This window comes from Podarcis bocagei (assembly GCF_964188305.1).
Source record: "Podarcis bocagei genome assembly, chromosome: 6".
Classification (NCBI taxonomy): domain Eukaryota; kingdom Metazoa; phylum Chordata; class Lepidosauria; order Squamata; family Lacertidae; genus Podarcis; species Podarcis bocagei.
Window position 1 is genome coordinate 31,465,367 of NC_138130.1, and position 20,837 is coordinate 31,486,203.

The 20,837-nt window shown below is 43.4% G+C and overlaps 1 protein-coding gene across 2 annotated transcripts in view; it reads left to right on the forward strand.

The window, feature by feature from the left end:
* Positions 1 to 851: 851 nt before the first annotated feature.
* Positions 852 to 20,837, forward strand: part of RFX8 (regulatory factor X8) — a 30,745-nt gene continuing 10,759 nt past the window's right edge. Inside the window, exons 1-14 of one of the 2 annotated variants that reach the window (XM_081198407.1) lie at positions 852 to 1,002; positions 2,171 to 2,294; positions 3,375 to 3,436; positions 5,746 to 5,832; positions 11,376 to 11,439; positions 12,429 to 12,521; positions 12,916 to 12,993; positions 13,744 to 13,854; positions 13,953 to 14,066; positions 15,868 to 16,018; positions 16,202 to 16,260; positions 17,539 to 17,695; positions 18,875 to 18,969; positions 19,883 to 19,997. In XM_081198407.1, the coding sequence (XP_081054533.1) occupies positions 947 to 1,002; positions 2,171 to 2,294; positions 3,375 to 3,436; positions 5,746 to 5,832; positions 11,376 to 11,439; positions 12,429 to 12,521; positions 12,916 to 12,993; positions 13,744 to 13,854; positions 13,953 to 14,066; positions 15,868 to 16,018; positions 16,202 to 16,260; positions 17,539 to 17,695; positions 18,875 to 18,969; positions 19,883 to 19,997 (1,366 nt within the window). In that variant the 5' untranslated portion in view covers positions 852 to 946. The remainder of the gene's footprint in view (positions 1,003 to 2,170; positions 2,295 to 3,374; positions 3,437 to 5,745; positions 5,833 to 11,375; positions 11,440 to 12,428; positions 12,522 to 12,915; positions 12,994 to 13,743; positions 13,855 to 13,952; positions 14,067 to 15,867; positions 16,019 to 16,201; positions 16,261 to 17,538; positions 17,696 to 18,874; positions 18,970 to 19,882; positions 19,998 to 20,837) is intronic. The other variant, XM_081198408.1, reaches the window with a different exon arrangement.

Consider the following 20,837-nt stretch of genomic DNA (forward strand, 5'->3'; position numbering starts at 1 on the left):
CTCTGAAGTTAAGTGTGCTGAGGAGAGATGCGACCTGGCCTTACGCACATAACCACCCAATCCTATACCTATACGTTTAGAAGTAAGCCCCAAGGAATTCAACCCAGTTCACTCCCAGGTAAGTACTAATATTGGATTGCAGGCTAGATGCATTAGTATACCCAGTGCTTTTTTCTGGGGGTACACATACCCCTAAACATTTTGTGAATCTTTGTACTTTTGTCCATTTGCTGTATTTATTTTTCCCGATTTGAACTATAAAATGGTGGTTTTCTTTAGTCCAAATGAGAGTACCCCTAAACATTTTTTTTTAGAAAAAAAAGCACTGAGTATACCATGGGATCAGGCTGATATTTATACCCAGTGGGATTTAATTCTGAGTAACTATGATCAACCAACAAGTTTATTCAAGTTGGCACTCCTGCCTCCATTAGATTTTAACTCTTGTTGGCGCTACAATTCCGGGGATCATTACAGAATAACCCCGTCCAACTCTCAATAATATTTTCTCCAGGGACAGGGCCCACAGCCCAACCTTATACAAGCCCATTCAGAAATCAGTCCCATTGAGCTCAGTGGAATTTACTACCGCCGCCCAGAAACGGCGGCTGCTTTATTTATGAGCCACACAGCGGGTGGGAGCGAACGCAGCTGCTGCTTCGTGTGAATGCTGCGGCAACAGACGTGAGAAGCGGCGGCCGCCCTCCCCCCCCCCGCACCCCCCCAACCAGCGCGGTTTGCTCGAGCGGCCCAATCAGCCGGCGCAGCGATCGATGGAAGGTTGCAAAGCGCTGCTGCCGTCCAATCAGCGAGCGGCGCGCCTTTCCAAAGGCGGGCGCGAACGAGCGCGACGTCTAGAGCCCGGCTTCTAAAATAAACAGCAGAGGAACCAGCGGCGCGCGCGGAGCCCTCGACGGGGCGGCTCGGGACGCCTCCGCGCAGCGGGATGGCCGAGCATTTCCCCAGCGGCTGTAGTAACATATACCAACCCATTACTCAGTGGTAGGTGTCCTCAGCACCACCACGACCTCATTTCCTGGAGGTGGAGGTGTCTCTTTATAAGCAGCCCTGCTGCTTTTTAGCCCCGCGAGCTGCGAGGGCAATGAGTAGCAGCAGCTGAAGGGAAAGCCGAGCTGCTTGGCTCTGGGGTGGGCGGGCAGAAAGCGAGCGACCTGATAAATGACGTGTCAGGAGGAGGAAACTGGTGAATAAGTTTGTTCCTCATCCAGTGTCTGATTTACGTATAAGCTAAACAAGCTACAGCTTAGGGCCCACTTTTTTGGGGGCTCCAAAAAAATTTAAAGAAAAACAACAACTGGATGTACATTTCCAAAATATAAGATAAATAAAATAAAACCTACCTACAGCAACAGTGTGTTGTGTTGTGCAGGCTCCTATTATACATTTGAAGATAGCCTTCAAGGGGCATCTTTCCAACCTGCTTTTAATGACACCCATGCATAGCATTGTGTAATACCTTTGAATTGGGCGTAAGCTGAGAACAAAAGTATGATGTCTGAGGAAACCAGCTTGTTAAACCAAAGTAGGTTTTGGTCTGGTCAGTGTCTGAATGGGAGATGCCACAAGTTCCATGATGGGGAAAAGGTGGGCTATATATATAATCGTTTATTTATTAAATAGGGTTTTTCTGTTTTTGGTATCAGGTATGGTTAGTCTGAATTGTGTGCAGATTAGTGAGTAAGAAGCATAAGAAGAGAGAGCCATTCTGGATTAGCTCCGAATCTAGCATTTTGTTCCCCCCAATAGCTGACCAGACGATCTAGTATGCATAAATATATGTATTTACTGCATTTTAATGCCACGTAACAACTGAAGTTCTGTAGGCAAAATGAAGGTTAAATGATTAAATGATTAAAACAGATTGAAATAAAATGAAATAATAAAATATAAAAGCATTAAAATAGAATGCAACCAAAGTGAAACCAACAACCTTGAGATATGGAGACACCATATTCAAACAATTAGCAATTTTATGGAATTCAATTTTGTTTCACAAAACGCTTTGTAAACCCAGGAATTCCAAGTTATAATTTTATTTTACCTACTGCAAACCTTCTGTCCTTCAAAGTAAACATGGCAACCCACATCTTCTGAACATAAATAGGCATAACATTTGTTTCCTCTTGGTTCTTTCCCCCCCCCCCCCAAGGATAGCAGACAATTTCTTTGTATGTGAAGGATGCAGTGTGCCACGTTGTCTGCTGTACGAAATGTATGTGGAGAACTGCAGACAGGAGGCCCAGACTCAAGTAAATCCAGCTACATTTGGAAAGGTATACACAGTGTGCTGCTGCTACCTTAAAATGTTATTGGTTTCGGATGGAACTGTATCAGTTTCTTCTCCTCTGGGAGCTGATTTTAGTAGAACTACTATACATTTAAGGGATGCGGGTGGTGCTGTGGGTTAAACCACAGAGCCTAGGACTTGCCGATCAGAAGGTCAGCGGTTCGAATCCCTGCGACGGGGTGAGCTCCCGTTGCTCAGTCCCTGCTCCTGCCAACCTAGCTGTTCGAAAGCATGTCAAAGTGCAAGTAGATAAACAGGTACTGCTCCAGCAGGAAGGTAAACGGCGTTTCCGTGCACGGCTTATTCATGCTGGCCAAATGACCCGGAAGCTGTACGCCGGCTCCCTCGGCCAATAAAGCAAGATGAGCGCCGCAACCCCAGAGTCAGTCATGACTGGACCTAAAGGTCAGGGGTCCCTTTACCTTTACCTTTACTATTCATTTATTATAGAGAATCAGTGATGTTATATTTGTACATACTTATCAAACAAATCTTCCCTTCTGTTCAGTAATCACTTGGTACTGTATATTGTGTTGAGACATGTGCAGGACACTCCTATTCATTATTGCTCAGTACAGCTCATTTCAATGGGAATTAACTCCCTATTAAATCTGCATACAATGGCAGCCTTAGGTTCAAATTAGACCCAGTGGGAGATTCAGTATGGTGGTTTTAATATGTGTTCCACTCACAACTGCTGTGAGACATGCAAAATGTATACTTGAGTAAACATTTCGTATTTCTGGATATAAACTGTCGAGTGAAAAATGGCATGAGGCTGCTGTCCTAAACACACATTCCTGGGAGGATTTAATGTGGCTTACTTCTGAGTAGATGATGTGTACTGAGGAATGCACTGTAAAACATGTAAAATATTCCAGATAGATTGACAGAATGTGGGGAAATTACTAGCTGTTCAGATCAGTAAATACCAGGTGAGTACATCACCTGGTGATAACTAGAAAATGGGTTGAAAATGTTCTGAGATGATACAGGAAGCACACAAATATTTTACCAGTGTGACTAACCCAAAAAAACTGTTCTTTTTCTGTGCATTTCTTTTAAGCTTGTTCGGTTAGTGTTCCCAGACTTAGGAACCAGAAGACTGGGCACAAGGGGAAGTGCAAGGTACATTATCATTTAATTTGCATTAATTGAAGATTTAGAGGCTATTAGAAAAGTCTATAGTCAGCTGCTTATTTGTGCATTTAAGAGTTCATGGGTACTGTAATAAGGAAGGTGAACATTCATGTAAAACCATGGTAGCAACATCTGTAAACAGTGAAATATATTCACAGAGAAATCTTCAACTCCCTCCCTCTTCTGTATCTCTTTCCCTTAAATGTTCTGTGGGTGTTAAATCATTTCCCCCATCAATCCCCGAGTCTCTCTCTGCCCAGTTTATTGTACTCTTTTCTTCAATTTCTTCGCATCTAAGATCCCTGACTCTGTTCCTCGCTTCCCCAGCTGTTCTCACAGTCCTTGACCTCCTGGCATCTTTTCCTTTCCGAAAACAGCACACCTGTTCTCTTCCCCTTCAGGCAGTGTGTGTGTGCATTCACACTAAATTCAATTTTTTACTTTCCTTATAGTAGCTGCAGTTTGTTAATATTCTGCCGGTGGCAGTTGACTGCTGAAAGGTGCTAACGTTCATAAATATTCTAAGATGGAACAGAAGGATCAGTCAATGCTTGTGGTTTTTAACCCACCCACGCCTCATGTGGCATTAATCTATAGACAGAATTAAATTTATCACTAATCTGGCAAATCTTGAAATAGTGGGGCAGAGCTTCACATTGGAAAACATGGTGATCTTTAGAGCAGTTTTCGTATGTTTATCGGAGAGAAACTACTTGTTTTAAGTCAAATTGCAGCATATAAAAATCTGGCCTGTAGCTTAGTGCTTCTCAAACATTTTGAAGTGGGACCCACCTTTAATTTTATTTTTCCTCCCTCTTCAAAACACATTGAAAAATATATAATCAGTAGTCAACACTGCACATGTTTATATTTTATATCCATTTTTAATGACGACATAGGTATATAGCCTATGTAGTGTCTTCCAGATGCTGTTGGTTACAACTCCCATTATCACTGACCAATGGACATGCTTCCTGGGGCTGTTTTGTTTATTTATTTCCACTTGTTAATTGCTTCCTATGAGACATCGCAAAGTCATTTAACACTGGAAACATCAACAATGAAAACATATATAAAACACTTGACACAGTTCTGTATATAAAAACAATTTCAAATCCGAGACAGATGGGGACAAAAGTTTCCCTTAAAAGGCTTGTTGAAAGAGGAAGGCATCAAAATGACAATACAGTAGGTGGGAAGGTAGCTGTCTGATACAAAACCGAAGAATAGGTTACACCACTCTAGAAGCCCAGTTCCTTTGTCCTGCAGAACAAGCCCTCCTGGTGAGATGGTATCTGCAGTTGGTGTTCTCTTGCAGAGCACAGTGACCAGTTGGGTTACATAAGGAGTGATAGGGTCTTTTAGGTTTCCTGATCCCAAACTGCATTGGGAATTGTGCACCAGTACCAGCACTTTGAACTTAGCCCAGTAGGCAATTGGCACCCAGTGTAAATCTTTCAGCAGCAATGTAACATAATGATGATCGTTTGCCACAGTGAGCAGCCACATCCCTGCTTTTCAAAGCTGCAGCTTCTGGGTCAACATCAGGGGCTGCTCTACAACTGATGGGAGTTGTATTTTAAAACATCAGAGTACATACCTTGGCCACCCATATTCTAGGCAGTATGTATTGGAATAGAATTTAAGCTGTGACATAGAGCAATAATGGGGAAACTGTGCCCTCCAGATGTTGTTGGAATTCATCCTTCATCAACCCCAACCAGCATTGGCCAGCAGCCAGGGAGGTTCACAGCTGTAGTCCAATAACATCTGAAATGCCACAGGTTCCCCACTCTTGTCATGAATGGAAGGAGCTTATTTATTAATGGGGTCGCCCAGTAGAAAGGGTGTGCTGTCTGCCTGATGAAGGAAGGAAGGAAGAACCTAAGACCTGTGGAAATGGGGCAAGGGAGCATGTCATTCATTGTGCAACCCAGGCATAAGCAAACTCCGGCCCTCCAGATGTTTGGGACTACAATTCCCATCATCCCTAGCTAACAGGACCAGTGGTCAGGGATGATGGGAATTGTAGTCCCAAACATCTGGAGGGCCAGAATTTGCCTATGCCTGGTGCAACCCAACAGAACCACATCAGGACCCACAGTTTTGGTTGCACTGGCTTAGTTGATTATCAACAAGGTTGTACATAGCATATTAGGTGGTTAAAGGTGTCACATGAAGTATCCCATTTATTTATATATTTTGAATCTCTGACAGATATTTACAGATCATGGCTGAAAGATTGCCACGCAACTGGCCTCTTCATTAATCTCTTAAATTTGTCTGTTATTCTTCAGGTATCATTATGATGGAATACAGATAAAGAAGAGCTCACCCTTCTATGCCTACTATTGCTATCTTTTGGCTGAGAAAAGGGAGAACAGGTTTGGTTCTTAAATATGTTTCACGACAAAATGTGGGTACGGATAACTGAAATTGTATCTCCAGTGAATTTATGCCATTTGGTTGGATAATGATAACCCTGGCACTTTGAGGATTGGGGGTCTCAGTTTGCTTTGTAGTTGCAACAGAAGCTGTAAAACAGTATGGGATTAAGAGTATCATACTGTACCAACTGAGCTATCCCAGTGTGATCTTGTTATTCACAAAATGTCTTGGTCCAATCCCAGGTCTAATGGGTGACATTTAGCTTTACGGTCAACAAATAAGAAGAACCAAGCTTGCAAAGGTCAGCTGGTTTAACTGAGACCGTTTAACAAAGTCCCAGGCAAGAGGACTTCAGATAGCTTTCCAGTTACTGATTCAGCTATTTGAACAGCTGAGGGATCAGAGTGGGACCCTCTTTGCTAATTAACTCAAATTTTGGATGCCCATTGTTGAGCAAACAGAATATTTTTGCAAGCTCTAGTCGTCAGTTATAACCTGTTTGAGCAAGATTCGGTTTGGCAGATTTTACTCTTAAATGTCAAAACTACTGCTGCCAAGTTCTGATTAAACTTAAAATCAGATTTGTTGCACATTGCTCACACACACACACACACACACACACACACACACACACACATCATCTGCAATGAGCTACACACCGCAGTAGAAGGATGCAGATGCCTACAATAGTATATATGGATGAAGTGAGGGTTTAAAAAATTGCTTCAAAATGATCCACTTAACTGAGTTGTGCAGCATGGAGATTCTGCCTGGAGACTAAATCATATATTCTACATTCATATTACACAAGTGGGGGGGGGGGAGGAAACAAGTTACTTGTGAAAATTCGTGGGGTTGAATCCAAATGTGTGTTTCCACTAGCAAAAAGCAATTTCTGCTCTTGGAATGATTGTGTTTGAATTAGTGATAGATGAAAAAGGTGACCCCAAATCTGGAGGATGAGCAATGAATTTGGGGGAAATTGAACCTGGGATATACTGGGTATGGTTTTAAATTGGGGAAATAAACTAATTTAAGATGACTTTGTCCAGATGATTTGGAGGTAATGAATGGGGGATAATTTAAGGGGAATTGAATTGCTTTGGAGGATAATGTACTGAGAAATTAATGGGGGATAAACGAATTGAAGAGAAATTAGTTTGGTGTGAACTGCAGTGGAGTGCAAATTCATTGGAAAAATTTACCTGGGCTGATTAGGGTGGGAAATTAGTTGTCTTGCCTACTGTGATGTTTCTACATATAAATTAGCATAGGCAGATTTGTTCCTGTGGCCCTATGCGGTTTTAAGTATGTAGACAGGCACCTGCAAGGTGTTTTATGAAAGTCAGCAAGCGTATTAAAATACCAGTCTTAAGAATTTCATTTCATTTATTCATTAATTAAATTTCTATCTCACCCTTCCTCCTAAAGGAGCCCAGGGCAGCCACAAAAACAGACAACATCCATCACAATGAAATAATGCCATTAAAATGTAGCAAAATAAAAAATGAGCTGGAAAAAATGAGCATATCGTCTTGGGTAGCCTGTGGAAAAATAGCTTTAACCATGATGGGGATGTGCAGTGTAACCTGACATGACTCACAGCTAGTTACTGGTTCCGTCCATTTTCCTTGTTGGGGTAGGCATTGCTATATAACACCCACTCAATATAGGGCCCCTCCATATGTCATTTTTATTGTGAATTCATGATTATTCATGCTCATGGTGCTATTGGAGTGGTTATAAATGAGCCCACTTTCAGAAGTGTTTGTGCCTGGAAACATCTCGGGGTTCAGTTGACAGACTGCTTTGTCTCCAGTCCAATGCACATCCCATACTTGCTAGTGAAATCCTGAATCTTTTAATGCCACAAATGTCTCAGTTTATTTCTTGTCCCACTCTTGTTGTGCTATAGTGCAAGAGTCCCTTTCCATGTGGCAGTGATCACAGAGCAGTCACAGGCTGAAGCCATTCCTGTCTCACCACAGGCCGCATCCCTGGTTTGGAGAAAGAAATCCAGAAAGGATTTATATGGGAAGACACAAATATGCATTGGGAAGCATCACAGGGCAACTAACAAAGGGTCCCTCCAGGCTGGTGATTTATTGTGGCTGTATTCTGCAAGCTGTTCTTGACAACATAATAAGCGGAGCAAGGCATGCCGTGTAACGTAAACAGCTCTGTCCAACAGAGAGGAACAGCAAGAGGGCTGTTGCCACCTGCCAGCATCTGCCACCTGAGGCGATTGCCTTACTTTGCCTATGATAGGGTGGGCCTTGCCTGTTTCCAAAAGCCCCCCGTGTGGTATGGCGGAAGGTTGTGTGTGTGTGTGCTGACAGGGAAGAAGCAGTCAATGGGTCTTAGGGATGCATGTGAGGGAATGTGGGTGACAGAAGGAATCACGGAGTCCACTACTGGCACTACCGACACATGCCCTCACAGTGACTTCGGAGATGAAGCGTGGTGTTTCTCCTCAGGAGGAAACAAACAAAACACATCACACAAATTTCCTCACACAAGGCAGCAGGGAGAGGCCATTGCAGGGTGATCACTGGGCTGAGAGGGCATGCGCTCTGTGAGCCCTGCTGCCTCATCCCTGCTTGTGATCCTTTTTCCATCTCTTTAGTTCTCTCATTCGACTCAGACTGTAAGCACTCTGAGGCAAAAAAAAATAATGGTTTGTTTTGTTCAGTTCTCTAGGATATTCTGAGCACCGTCGGGATGGATGTTTGCTAGTGTTCTGTGGCTACATATGGCAAGCTTCAAGCAGGTGCTCATGTTTAGGGTACTGACATCACCGAACAGAGGGATGAGCTCTCCTGCTTCCCTGTTTCTAGGCAGCTGCTGCAGCCACGAGGCCATGCGTACAGCTTAATTGGCTCTTGAGGAGGAACAGGATGGCGGCCCGAGAGCTGACAGCTATGCCAGCCAGCCTATTGAGAGAGAGCACCATCCATGCGTGTTGCTATAGTAGCAACAGTCGATTGGGCGGAGTTCTCTTCCCAGAGAAGCAGGGGCTGGGAATTCTCAGGAAACGTATTACTACACTCCCGGCAGTTTATCCTAGAATTCAAGTCGAGCTGCTCCAAGGTCTTATTAAAAAGAAAGAAAGAAAGCAAAGTCCCAGTCTTGAAAACCTGGTTTTTCAAGAAGTGTTGCCCGCAAAGCAACTTATACCCAGCTTGCCAGGTGTGCCAACTTGAATAAAATATTGGGGGGGGGCAGGTAAGCCCCACCTTGCGTAATGGATCACATGATGCAGCACACGCACACCATTTAAATGTCAATGCCCATCAACTTGGGGGAGCGGTGGCCCCTCAAATATTTTATTGAGGGGGTCCGAAGGTACATCAGCCCCTATTTGTTGGCTCCTATGCAGCTTGTACAACCTATTATCCAGCCCTATTTTTCTAGAACAAGAGGTGCCAGAACTGACCACGAACAACTCCCTTGTTCTCATATAATGGCAATGGCGCCCACCTGAGAGGTGCCAGAACTGAATTCTGGTGAGCTCTGGCTGCAAAAAAAGCCGTGCTATTGTACACCAAGCTGAATACAGCCTGCTGGTTATGTATGGCACCCCAATGGAAGCAGTTGTTTGCTGGCACTACAAAAACAGGATGGTGGGTTAAAAACTTGGCAGGCTGTAATAGAGGAGTACCGGAGTGCCTTTGTCGCCAGTTGTGCAGGCCTTCTTTAAGACTGATGGATTACGGCCAAATTTGTTTTCTTTTTCGTTTCTTGCTTAAATAATTCTTGCTGCATCGAAAACTACTTGGGGGCCAAGCATAATAAATCTTAACAGCTCTGGCATTTGCCGCCCTTTAGAACTGCGCCCTCAAGTTCTTAGAAGTTCACAGTAAACCAGGGATCAGAAACCTGTGACCCTTGAGCTGTGCTTAGAGTCCCAACTCCCACCAGTCCCAGACAGGATGGCTTTTTAATGGTTAGGCATGATGCGAATTGTAGTAGCAAACCAAAAAAGCTTGTGCGCTCCCAACGTTTCACCTAATATATACATACATACATACATACATACATACACACACGTTTGTGTCTGTTTTCATAACATGGATCACTCACTTCCACGGTGCATTTCTACATGTTGCAGCAACATTCGTTTGATCTGTAGCAGTCCCCTCCTCTGCTAGCTTAAAAGCCAAGTGGGCGACTTTTCTTTTTGTTAACGTTGAACAACAAAACCATAACCCTCGTGCTACAATTCTAACTTGCTTCGGGAGCTGCGGTGTGTGAAATGGTAGGCTGCGTTTAGTGCCATGGTATCCAACTAAACACTTCTGCTAGCACAAACAGTTTGGGTTGTACAGTGACACTCACTCTCCTCTCTCTGTGCGCCCCATGTACCCCCTAAGTAAATTCTGGACGTTCCCCCAACTCAGACATAGGGGACACATGAGGAGAAGAGAGGGAGGTAAAGTTCCGTTGCTCAGTCCAAAGTCTTTATGTTACTGGAACTGTTTGGTTGGCTATCACCCTGTGCTTATTGCCATTTATATGAATGTGCTCCAGACAAGATGGAACCACCATCCCAAAGAGATTTGAGTTATAAATAGCTGAATCCTGAAGGATGACAGCTCTAGCACGCTAACAAAATGTTAACAAGGCGTTTCCCCAAAGCAAAAATAGGAAGAGGATTTATCGTTTGATAGGTACTAGAAAACAGGGGCTGTCCCTGGTCAGTAGACACCCAGGGCCAAGGTTGACCTGGCAAAATCCATGCATGAAGCTCAGAGGGTAGGTGCCACCACTTCTGTGGTGCTTTTTAGATGCTTTAAATTGTTTTAAAGTATTTTAAAATATGTCTTTATTTCATTTTTAATTGCCTTGTTTTATCAAGGATAATAATAATAATTTATCATTTATACCCCGCCCATCTGGCTGGGTTTCCCCAGGGATGTGTTTGCCATGTGGGGAAGAACAGCAAAGCATAAATTTAATAGACAATAAAATAAATAATATGTCACCAGCAAGCTCTTGAATCTGGTGAGCTAGCAAAGAGGCAGCCAGTGCAGTTCTTTCAGCATGGATGAAATAGCTAAGTGCTCCTCTCAGCATCCTAGCTGCCGAATTCTGCCCTAGTTGCAGCTTCTGGACCAGGTGCAAAGGCAGTCCTACAGACAGTACATGCCAGCCATCTAACTGTGAGGTTGCCAATGGCCAAGCTACCCATGTTAAGGAAAGAACATAGCTGTCATACCAGCTGAAGATGGTAATAGGCACTCCTTGCCACTGAGATCTCCTTGGCCTCTAGTGGCAAAGATGATTCCAGGAGCACCTTCTGAATTTTGTACCTGTTCCTTCAGAAGGAGTGCAACCCTGCCCAAAACAGGCAGACAACCTAATTCCTGAACCCAGGAACCACTTGCTGCCAAGGATTCGGAGAGATTGTTAGCCCATCATAACACCCAGGCATTGGTTCATACACTCGGAACCTCTCCTGATTCAGACATTGTAGAGAAATAGTTAACCAAAGAGAGCTATTTCAAAGTAGGTTTTGTTGTTGTCTGTCCTACCACAGTGGGGAGGTTTGCAGTTTTGAGAATGCGGCAAGTTATCAGAGCAGTGGCTGCAGAAAAGAGACAGTGAGTATTTGTTCAAAGCAGATTTAATACGAGGTGGCTACCAGCCAAGGACTGTTAAAACATCCGTCTGTGATGGATCAGTGAAATGCAACCTGCCGAGAACGCTTTTTAAAAAAGCATTTTTCTTCCTGGATATGATTCTGCTGTAGGAAGTTGGCAGGAGCCATGGCACTGAATCAGTAAGCGCATAATTAAATCCTGTATGCGAGAGACTTTAAGTGTGGTGACCCATTTCTTTGCTTGGTAGGATCATTATTGTACCTCAGTCCATGTACTCTGCTGTGTTAGTCGATCTCAGGGGAGATTCTGCTGCTACCTTTAAGTACACAGCTGCATCACTTGTGAAACATAGACTCATAGAACCAAATACAAGAGTGTGACTTGCTGCTTATACCTTTTTAAAGGTGAAGTCAGGCATAACAATTTTAGAGCCGTAGATTCACTCTGAAACTGCCTCTTCTGTGTTCAGTCCAGTAGTCTCTTTTCTACTCCATGATGGAATTCGGAGTGGGATGGGGGGATAGATTTGCAAGTTTGAAACAGAAGCTGGCTATGCGCAGTGCTGATTGACTGCCCCACATCATGTTCCCAAGAAAGCTTTCTGTTCAAGCCCTGGAGCAGTTTAGCAAAGGAACAAGCAGGAGCTAGCCATACATGGGTGTGCACTTCGCAACTGACAGTGATGCCCATGTATTTTGTGTAAGAGTATCAAACCAAGTGTGAGAATCCTTTGATCAGGCTAATGGGAATGCGAGTTGGATTACTAGATAGGAGTGGCTCTGGAAACACTCTGTAAAAGCACAATGACAGTCCAATCCACCCAAAAAATCCTTCATGTCAAGGTTGCCCCAGATTGATGTGGCTGTTGCAAATACACACCAATGCCAAAGGACCCCACTCTGTTGTTTCCCAATGTTGTGCCACCCAGTAGTAATAAACATAGTTGTAAGTGTGTGTTGTAAACTTAATAAACTGTTGTCGTTTTGCAGAAGGACCAAGAAGCAGTTGGATATCCAGTTCCTGAATTCAGGAGATTTTCTTCATGGGAGCAGGAGCTAGAAAAGAAATATTCCTGTAAAATGGTATGTTTGATAGCATAGCAACCCTTCCAGAGCTGAGATCAAATCAAGTCATGAGACCCTGTTGTGGCTACTGCCACCAAGGACAGCAAGATTGTAAGAAGCAGTGACTTCTTAGTGGTAGCCCCCATATTGTGGAAATTATCCCAAAGGGAAACCTACACCCTTGTCCCTTTAAGGTTGACAAGTAAGATCTTCTATTTTTATTATCCCAAACCTCTGAGTTGCAATAGACCGCTTCTGGTTATTGAATAGATTTTTTTATTATAGGGTTGGCCTGTTTGGGCCTGTTTTGGTTGTAGATTGTTGCATGGTTCTTTGAAGACTGAATGAATGGAGCAATTATGAATTCTTGACCATGGTGCTTTCATGTTGCCTCGTTTTGTATATATTCCAGGTTTCTTTATTTGCTGATGCGTATTGCACCCACTGCCAGGAAGTGTTGCAGAATGTAAAAAACAAGGATCTTGACCAGGTAGGTGTGATGTTTGTGTTAGGTCTCTGCGTAAGCCTTCCTTCAGATCAACCCATTCCATGTTTATTTGATAGGAAGTTCCACATAATTTCTCTGGCTGTATTTAGGCCAAAGGTGATGTGAGATTAAATATGTCTTTGCCCTTGCCACATAGGTTTGTTTTACTTTTTAAAATGCAAATATCAGATGGTGAGAGAGGCTGATAATTATTAGGATTGCAGGAGGCAGGGAGGAGGAATTCAACTCTTTCTTTCTGTTCTGTGGTCCTGAAGAAAATACCTCCTCTGAAAGAGGCTTGGGCAACTCTGGCTACTGTGGGAGCAGAATGCTGGAATAGGTGGGTCTTTGGTCTGATCCAGTAGGGCTCTCATGTTCTTAAGATGCTATTTGCTTTGCGGAGCAGGAGCATGCCTTTGCTCCCAAGGAAACGTGCATATATATAAGATTGTAGCCATCAATGGAATTTCCTCCTTCCTGTAAATCTCATTACTCCAACTACTTTATCCCAAATCTTCTTGATTATCAGGCAGGCAAAATGAACAGTCCTGTAACCTCTTTTTTTTCTAGATTTCATTGCTAATATAATACGCTTTAGACTCCCAAGACTTTTATTTTGCCTCCTTTTTGGAAACAATGGGGACCACTACCGATATTTTACTTCTGACTTCTAGGCCAGTTGCATTGTGACATTTATTTTTTTAAGCCAAACATGAGTAGAGCAAGTCTTCTTCTACCCACCCCACCCCCCAGCCCACCACCATTATGTGGAGATGCATGTTCAGGAGCTGTGTGGCCGTTGCATTAGGGGAAGGAAGCATTCCAGGGGATTCCCAACATCTGGGAAGGCGGCAGAAGCACATGGTGGGTTCTGGGCTGAGCGAATGTCCTTAAGCTTCTTTTCCCGACAATAAATGACTTCAATTCTGCAGTGAAAATTCATTAAGTATGTGCTCCTTTAGGTGGAAGAGCTCTTCAGTTCTTTCTGGAAGTCTCTGAAGCCTGACGCAATAATGTTCATGTCCCAGGCAGATGTTTGCCAGCTGTTTCAATGCTACGACAGGCAGCTCTTCCAGGTACCACTTTTCATATATTAGACCAGAGGTTCCCAAACTTTGAGTCAGACCTTCTTTGGAAGAAGTGGGGCAGAAGTGCGCAGATAAAAACGAAGTTCTTCAACCAGATGGGCATTTCCTTGCTTCTGCAGCTAATACATGTGTGGCTTGAATGTCCCCTGGTTGACAGAGATACCTTGTATATTCGTACAGGATTAGTGGGGATGGCTGCATTCCTAGTCCTTCATCATCTCAACCTCACTTGGGGAGAAAGAAACCCTAGAAAGGCTGCTCTCGTTATTCCAATGATTGGTGCTCATTTGTGATTTTCAGAAGGTGGTGTACATGCTTCTCCTCCCAATTTCATCCTCACAACAACCCTGTGAGGTAGGTTAGGCTAAGAACAGACAGTGAGTGGCCTGAGGTCACCCAGTGAGCTTCATGGCTGAGTGGAAATTTGAATCTTGGCCTCCCAGCACCCTAACCACGAAGCCACACTGGCACTGAGATTTTCTGAGGAGATCTTATGAGGAGACCTTATTATGAGCCCCTTTGCTGCTTAGTGTGGCCATGTGTCCTACTTTACAGTGGAGAGTTTGAAGGAGTCCTCTACTTGAAAGCCCCTGCAGGCAGTTTCAGGTTTAACATCAAGGGCTCTGTAAGGTGTGTTTTGTAAAGGGACCCCTGACCATTAGGTCCAGTCATGGCCGACTCTGGGGTTGTGGCACTCATCTCGCTTTATTGGCCAAGGGAGCTGGCGTACAACTTCCGGGTCATGTGGCCAGCATGACTAAGCCGCTTCTAGCGAACCAGAGCAGCGCATGGAAACACCATTTACCTTCCTGCCGGAGCGGTACCTATTTAACTACTTGCACTTTGACGTGCTTTCAAACTGCTAGGTTGGCAGGAGCAGGGACCGAGCAACGGGAGCTCACCCCATTGCGGGGATTCGAACCACCAACCTGATCGGCAAGTCCTAGGCTCTGTAGTTTAACCCACAGCGTTGCCCATAATCAGTTAGCACCAAGACAGCAGACTATACAGGTATGCAGGTTACCTAATCACTGTCTTCTCCATCATGGTGAGATATGTTACTTGCATTTCTATTTAAATTGTGGTCATCATTTCTAATTTTGCATCTGTACATATAAATTTGTAAGTGCAAACTTTATTCAGCTGCTTGTTGCCTTCTATATCCTCATGAAAATTCATCAGCATTTTAGTGAGAATTTCTCCTAATGACTAACACACATATTTTTGTATGTTATTGAACAATATGCGTTTTGTAGGTTATTTTCACTAACATCTTTATTTATAATACATACATATATATTTTTGGTGAACATTGTGTGGTTGGAGAACTTCATTACAAAATTCAGGTAAGTGCAGATTTCTAAGGAAAGATGTGTGTTGGTTTGCATATTGTGTCAGAAGGTACTGATTTGATAGATTCAGCTTTAAATGCAGAATGGATTCTCGTCCAACCCTTGTTACAGCAAAAAACTACGCTTCTCCAAGTTTGTAATGCAGAACTGTTTGTAATGTAATGCGGAATTGCGGCTTCTACTAAAGTGAAAGCAGAAGCTTTCATTTTTCTCTTGCACATTAAAAGGGAGAGGGGGCTCACTGTGGTCATTCCTAATCTCGTAAATCTAAACCATGGTTTAAGTAATTGTCTGAACTGGGTCTCTGTATTTAATCCTCAAGAGGAAAGTAATTCCTAGTCACTTCAGTGGTTTGGAACAATCTGTTGGGAAATAATCTGTTTTCATGTTGTGTTCATTGCATTTGCCTTTGGGTAAGAACTATCCAATACTTTTAGGAAATGGAGAAGATTCTGCTTCATGATTTTCTGGAAGATGTCTCTATACAGTACCTCAAACTGGTCAGATTATTCAGCAAAAATATTAAAAGCTGGCTGCTCGCAACTATGGAAGACCTCCCACCGTTGTTGGGTGCCTCTAAAATCAAAGGTATGTTCAAGTATTGTGAACTTGAAAAGCACGGTCAATATTGGAAAATGTGAACTTGAAAAGCAGGGTCAATATTCATAGATACAAGCTGTTCAAACTGTTTGGTAATGCAGACTGTAACACAAGTCGTTTAGAATTAAGTGGTGGTGAATCGTGATCATTTGTTTCTTCCTTTCCTCTCAGAGGTGACTTTGTTTATAAAAAGACTTCGGAGGAAGACTTACCTTGCTAACATGGCAAAGGTATGTATCCCAAAGGTGAACGCCGAAGTCATTCGCAATGAATTAGCTGACAAAAACGTTCTCTTAGGATGGATCAGTCACAGGCCTATGTTTACAGTTGTGTTGTGTTGGTGAACATAGTGCAGTTATGAGATGCTGCCTCCTTCTGGACAGAATGTGGGATCGGTGGAGGACTTGGGCAGGTTGGTGGGGAAAGTAAGCTGTAATGCAGAGCAGTACGAAAATCATTTCCCCTGTGTTCATTGCTGAGTACAAAAGTGAAATATACTTGGAGTCGAGTGTGGATTTCATGCTCTTTATTCAGCTCATAGTAGTGAGGAATGCAAGTTCCCCTGAAATGTCTGCTTTATATCCATTATTTACACAATTGGCCCCACATGATTGGCTAATTCCGGGGTTCTCCTGTAGGCCAATCAGGTTGCGGATTAACTTCCACCTGGAGTTGGATTGGGCGGCTCCTGCAGACCAATCAGACAGCTGCATTCTGAATCCTATTGTTCTAGGACCAATCAGACTGCTGCATTTTGGATCCTATTCAACTCAGTACATAACACAAAGCATCATCACCACTGCCACCGTAGAACCCCTCCAAGCCCCAATTCTGGTTCAATGCTAATAATAATAGTGACTGTATTACCAGTTATTACCGTATTTTTCGCCCCATAGGACGCACTTTTTCCCCTCCAAAAATGAAGGGGAAATGTGTGTGCGTCCTATGGGGCGAATGCAGGCATTCGCTGAAGCCTGGAGAGCGAGAGGGGTCGGTGCGCACCGACCCCTCTCGCTCTCCAGGCTTCGCGCAGATCTCCGCAAGCCGTGGGAGCCGCGGCTTGCGGAGAGTTGCCTGCATGCCGAAGGCTGGGTGCATTGAGCTCAGCGCGCCCAGGCTTCGTGCAGCTCTCCGCAGGCGTGGGAGCCCGGCGCCGGGCTCCCATGGCTTGCGGAGAGTTGCCTGTTCTGGGGGCTGGGGTCGGGGGAAGCTCGGGGGGGGGGGAATAATTTTTTTCCCCTTTATTTCCCCCCCAAAAAACTAGGTGCGCCTTATGGGACGGTGCGTCCTATAGGGCGAAAAATATGGTAATTGATCATCATAATGGTGATGATATTGTGTGTTATGAGGAGATGAGAGAGATCATCAGCAATCTGATAAGCCTGGGTTGTATCCAGTGTTAGCTGTATACTAAGATTAAACCCTTTGAAAGTGAGTGGGGTTATTGGTTTTGTTTTTGCTTTTCCCAAGACATAAATGATGTGCACTTTTTCTCTCTTCATTTACAGACCATGAGAATAGTCTTGAACAACAGCAGGAGGGTCAATGTTTTGAAATCGGACATGAACGCAATCATTACTCAGGGGTTTTCGGACATTCCTGGAAGCTCGCTGCAAATTGCATTTAGAAATGTGGATGAAATTGAAAGTGGCACAGAGCTAAAATGTAGCAGCACAGGCTCTTACTATTTTCCTATTTGATGGAGTACTTTGTTCACTTTTTCTGCTAGAATTTGATAGAGAACCTCTCCCTCTTTCCTTGATACAAAATGTTTTCCTTATGTGGATATCACATGAGGATTATTTCACAGTTTGCTCTTAGTTTCAAATGTGGATGTCCTTCTTCCAAATTCTTTTCTAACATTTGGTTTGGTTTGGACCTCTTGTTGAAGTTTTATATGACTAATAAGGTTTCTCCTCATATTAATTACAGTGGGCATGGCTGTGATGAAAGGAAGTTAGCACTTGGGAGAACTTCCTGTGCAAATTAGGGCAATTTTCATCAGAAAGTTTTCAGTTTGCTCTGGAAAGTTTTCTCATGCCCTAGAAAGTGCTCTTGTCCATTTTACCTGTATTTAGTGATTTTTTTTTAAACTGACAAGCTTGCTCTAATACTGTGTTTACCTTTGGCGTTTTTACTAAGGAACTGACGAAATAGGAAAACTTTCATGCCACATCACTGTTGAAATTTTATGTTGCTACTTGAACTAACACCCTTTGTTGTACACTAATATCAGAAGACCTAATTGATCAAAGTAGATAATATTCATGGCAAAGCTTCTTGCTTGTATGTGAATGGGGAAGTCATAATTTTATCAACGGACACAAGGCATGTGTGTCTTGAATAACTGTAACCTTAGTACAGAGATGCAGTCCTACACATCAAAGTATCATATGATGCAGTCCTTTGCATCAAAGAATAACATTTTCATTGACTAAGCTTTCATGGTTTCCCTGCCTTACATTTTCATGTGACAACAACAGTTGACATGGTCCAGCCCAAGCTGGATTCAGTAGGAACACTAAGTTGATTCTTAATCTCATTCAAATGAATTGAACATAAAAAATGTTGAATTTCGGCTGCTCTGTGCACAGTATTTTTCACATATAAGAACAAACACACATTGATTGACTAAAGCCCTGGCTCTCTGTAGAGGCTGCAGTGAAGTTTGGAATCAACAGGCCGTAAAAACAAGATCCTATTTAACTAGAAGCGAATAAGAAAACATATTGTCTTCATATAGTTGTTTTTAATATGTTTTGTCTCTGTTAAGTATAAAGAGATTTAAACTAAGGAACAGCCTTGAGCCATCCACGAGCCAGTGCATATTCACTTGTTTTATAGGCTTGAATAATCTGATGTCTTCACTGGACACTTCGACAGATATAAGGGTTTTGCTAAATTGTTTGTCCTCGGACCTTGAGGCTTTCGTGATTCAGGTACAAAATTAGGCGGTCTTAGAGATACTGTGTTTATTTCACGAGAGAGACAGTGATCCTCCTGAAATGAAGCTGGTGTGTGTGCATTTATATGAGAGAAAGGTGAAGGAGGGAGAATAGGGTGACCCTGCTCACTACCAGCTCTGGATTTGTCCACTTTGCCCTCCTCCCAGTGTCAATTTGGCTCCGCCCACTGCGGGCATGAGGTCCCTGGCAAGTTGATTAGCAGAAATATAGCCCTTGATCTGGAGAAGGTCAACCCATCCCCACTGCATACTTTGTACAATGACCCATACACTCTCTCTCTCTATGTATATATATGAAAAGTTTCTACACTAGTTGAAAGTAGTTGAACTGAAATATTTGTGTGCTTGGAGTACTTGGAGTGTGGGTGAGGATCAATAGATCCTAAATCAATAGATGCTAAAATAGAGGGACCTTTCAGTGTGATCTCAAACACATAAATGCAGTATCTGAAGAAGTGTGCATGCACACGAAAGCTCACACCAATAACAAACTTAGTTGGCCCCTAAGGTTCTACTGGAAGGAATTTTAAAATTTTGTTTCGACTACGGCAGACCAACACGGCTATCTACCTGTAACATAAATGCAGGTATACGTTCAACCCTGTTCCCAAAGTCTCATTCACTAAAGCAGCTCCTATTTCTTTATAAGCACATCCTGGTGGTATGCCAGAAACCACTAGACAGCTGTCCCATGTCTGAAGAAATTTATCCATAGTGGAAGAAAAGTACTACATTTATATTCCCAAACACCTAATCATATAAAAAATGAACTCACTGGAGTTTAGTGGGACTTAACTCTCAGGGAGGCTGGTATAGGTTTGAAGCATTTGTCTATGCAGTCTTTGGGGCCATGTTACAATGAAATGTCTTTGTGTGACTCTTTGCAGCCAAGCAAGAATCAAGAAGAGTTCAGAAAGCTTGCTGCTAATTTCCAGCTGAGGTGGAACTTCCTCTTGACATCTGTCAGCAGGGCAATGACCCTCTGCCACACTGAGAGCTTTGGTCAGTGATGTCCTGCAATGGTCTTTTGTAGGTCGTATTCTGCTGTAAAACATATTTGGTGATCAAGAACTTGGGATCTTGAACAAGGAGCCTTACACCATGAGGGCGGGACTCTCATCTCATGAGCCACCTGCCTCAGTGTGTGCTTATGACTTGTGTGCTTGAGGCCCACGATGGAAGAGGAGTCTGCTTTCAGGTGGGGAGGGGGCCTTCATATTGCAAAAGGGCTGTGGAGATACTGCAAACAGATTGTTGATGTGTTTTTTTGGGGGGGCCAATCGGATTTCCCCAAAAAAGTGTAAATCCAGATTAAATGAGGAGGTTTGGCATTTGGATGGCAGCTATGTCACGTGGAGGCTTCAAAAAAAAGCTTGCATGCGTCATAAGCACGGATCCCACAACAAATACCCCCTCTTTATTCCATGCAATTAAGAACAATATGGATTGCTCAGAGTCAGGCATGGCATAAATCAGCCTGCCATACTTAGAACCTCAATTTCTGCCTTTAATGCTGGCCCTACTACCAGTAGTAGCGCTTCCCATCCTTCTCAGACATTGTGTTGGCAGCAGTGATACTTGTTTGTTGCTGGCCTGGGCAACCAGTGTGGTGCAGTGGTTAAGAGCAGTGGACTCGTAATCTGGTGAACCAGGTTCGCATCCCCGCTCCTCCACATGCAGCTGCTGGGTGACCTTGGGTTAGTCACACTTCTCTGAAGTCTCTCAGCCCCACTCACCTCACAGAGTGTTTGTTGTGGGGGAGGAAGGGAAAGGAGAACGTTAGCGCTTTGAGACTCCTTCGGGTAGTGATAAAGCGGGATATCAAATCCAAACTCCTTCTTC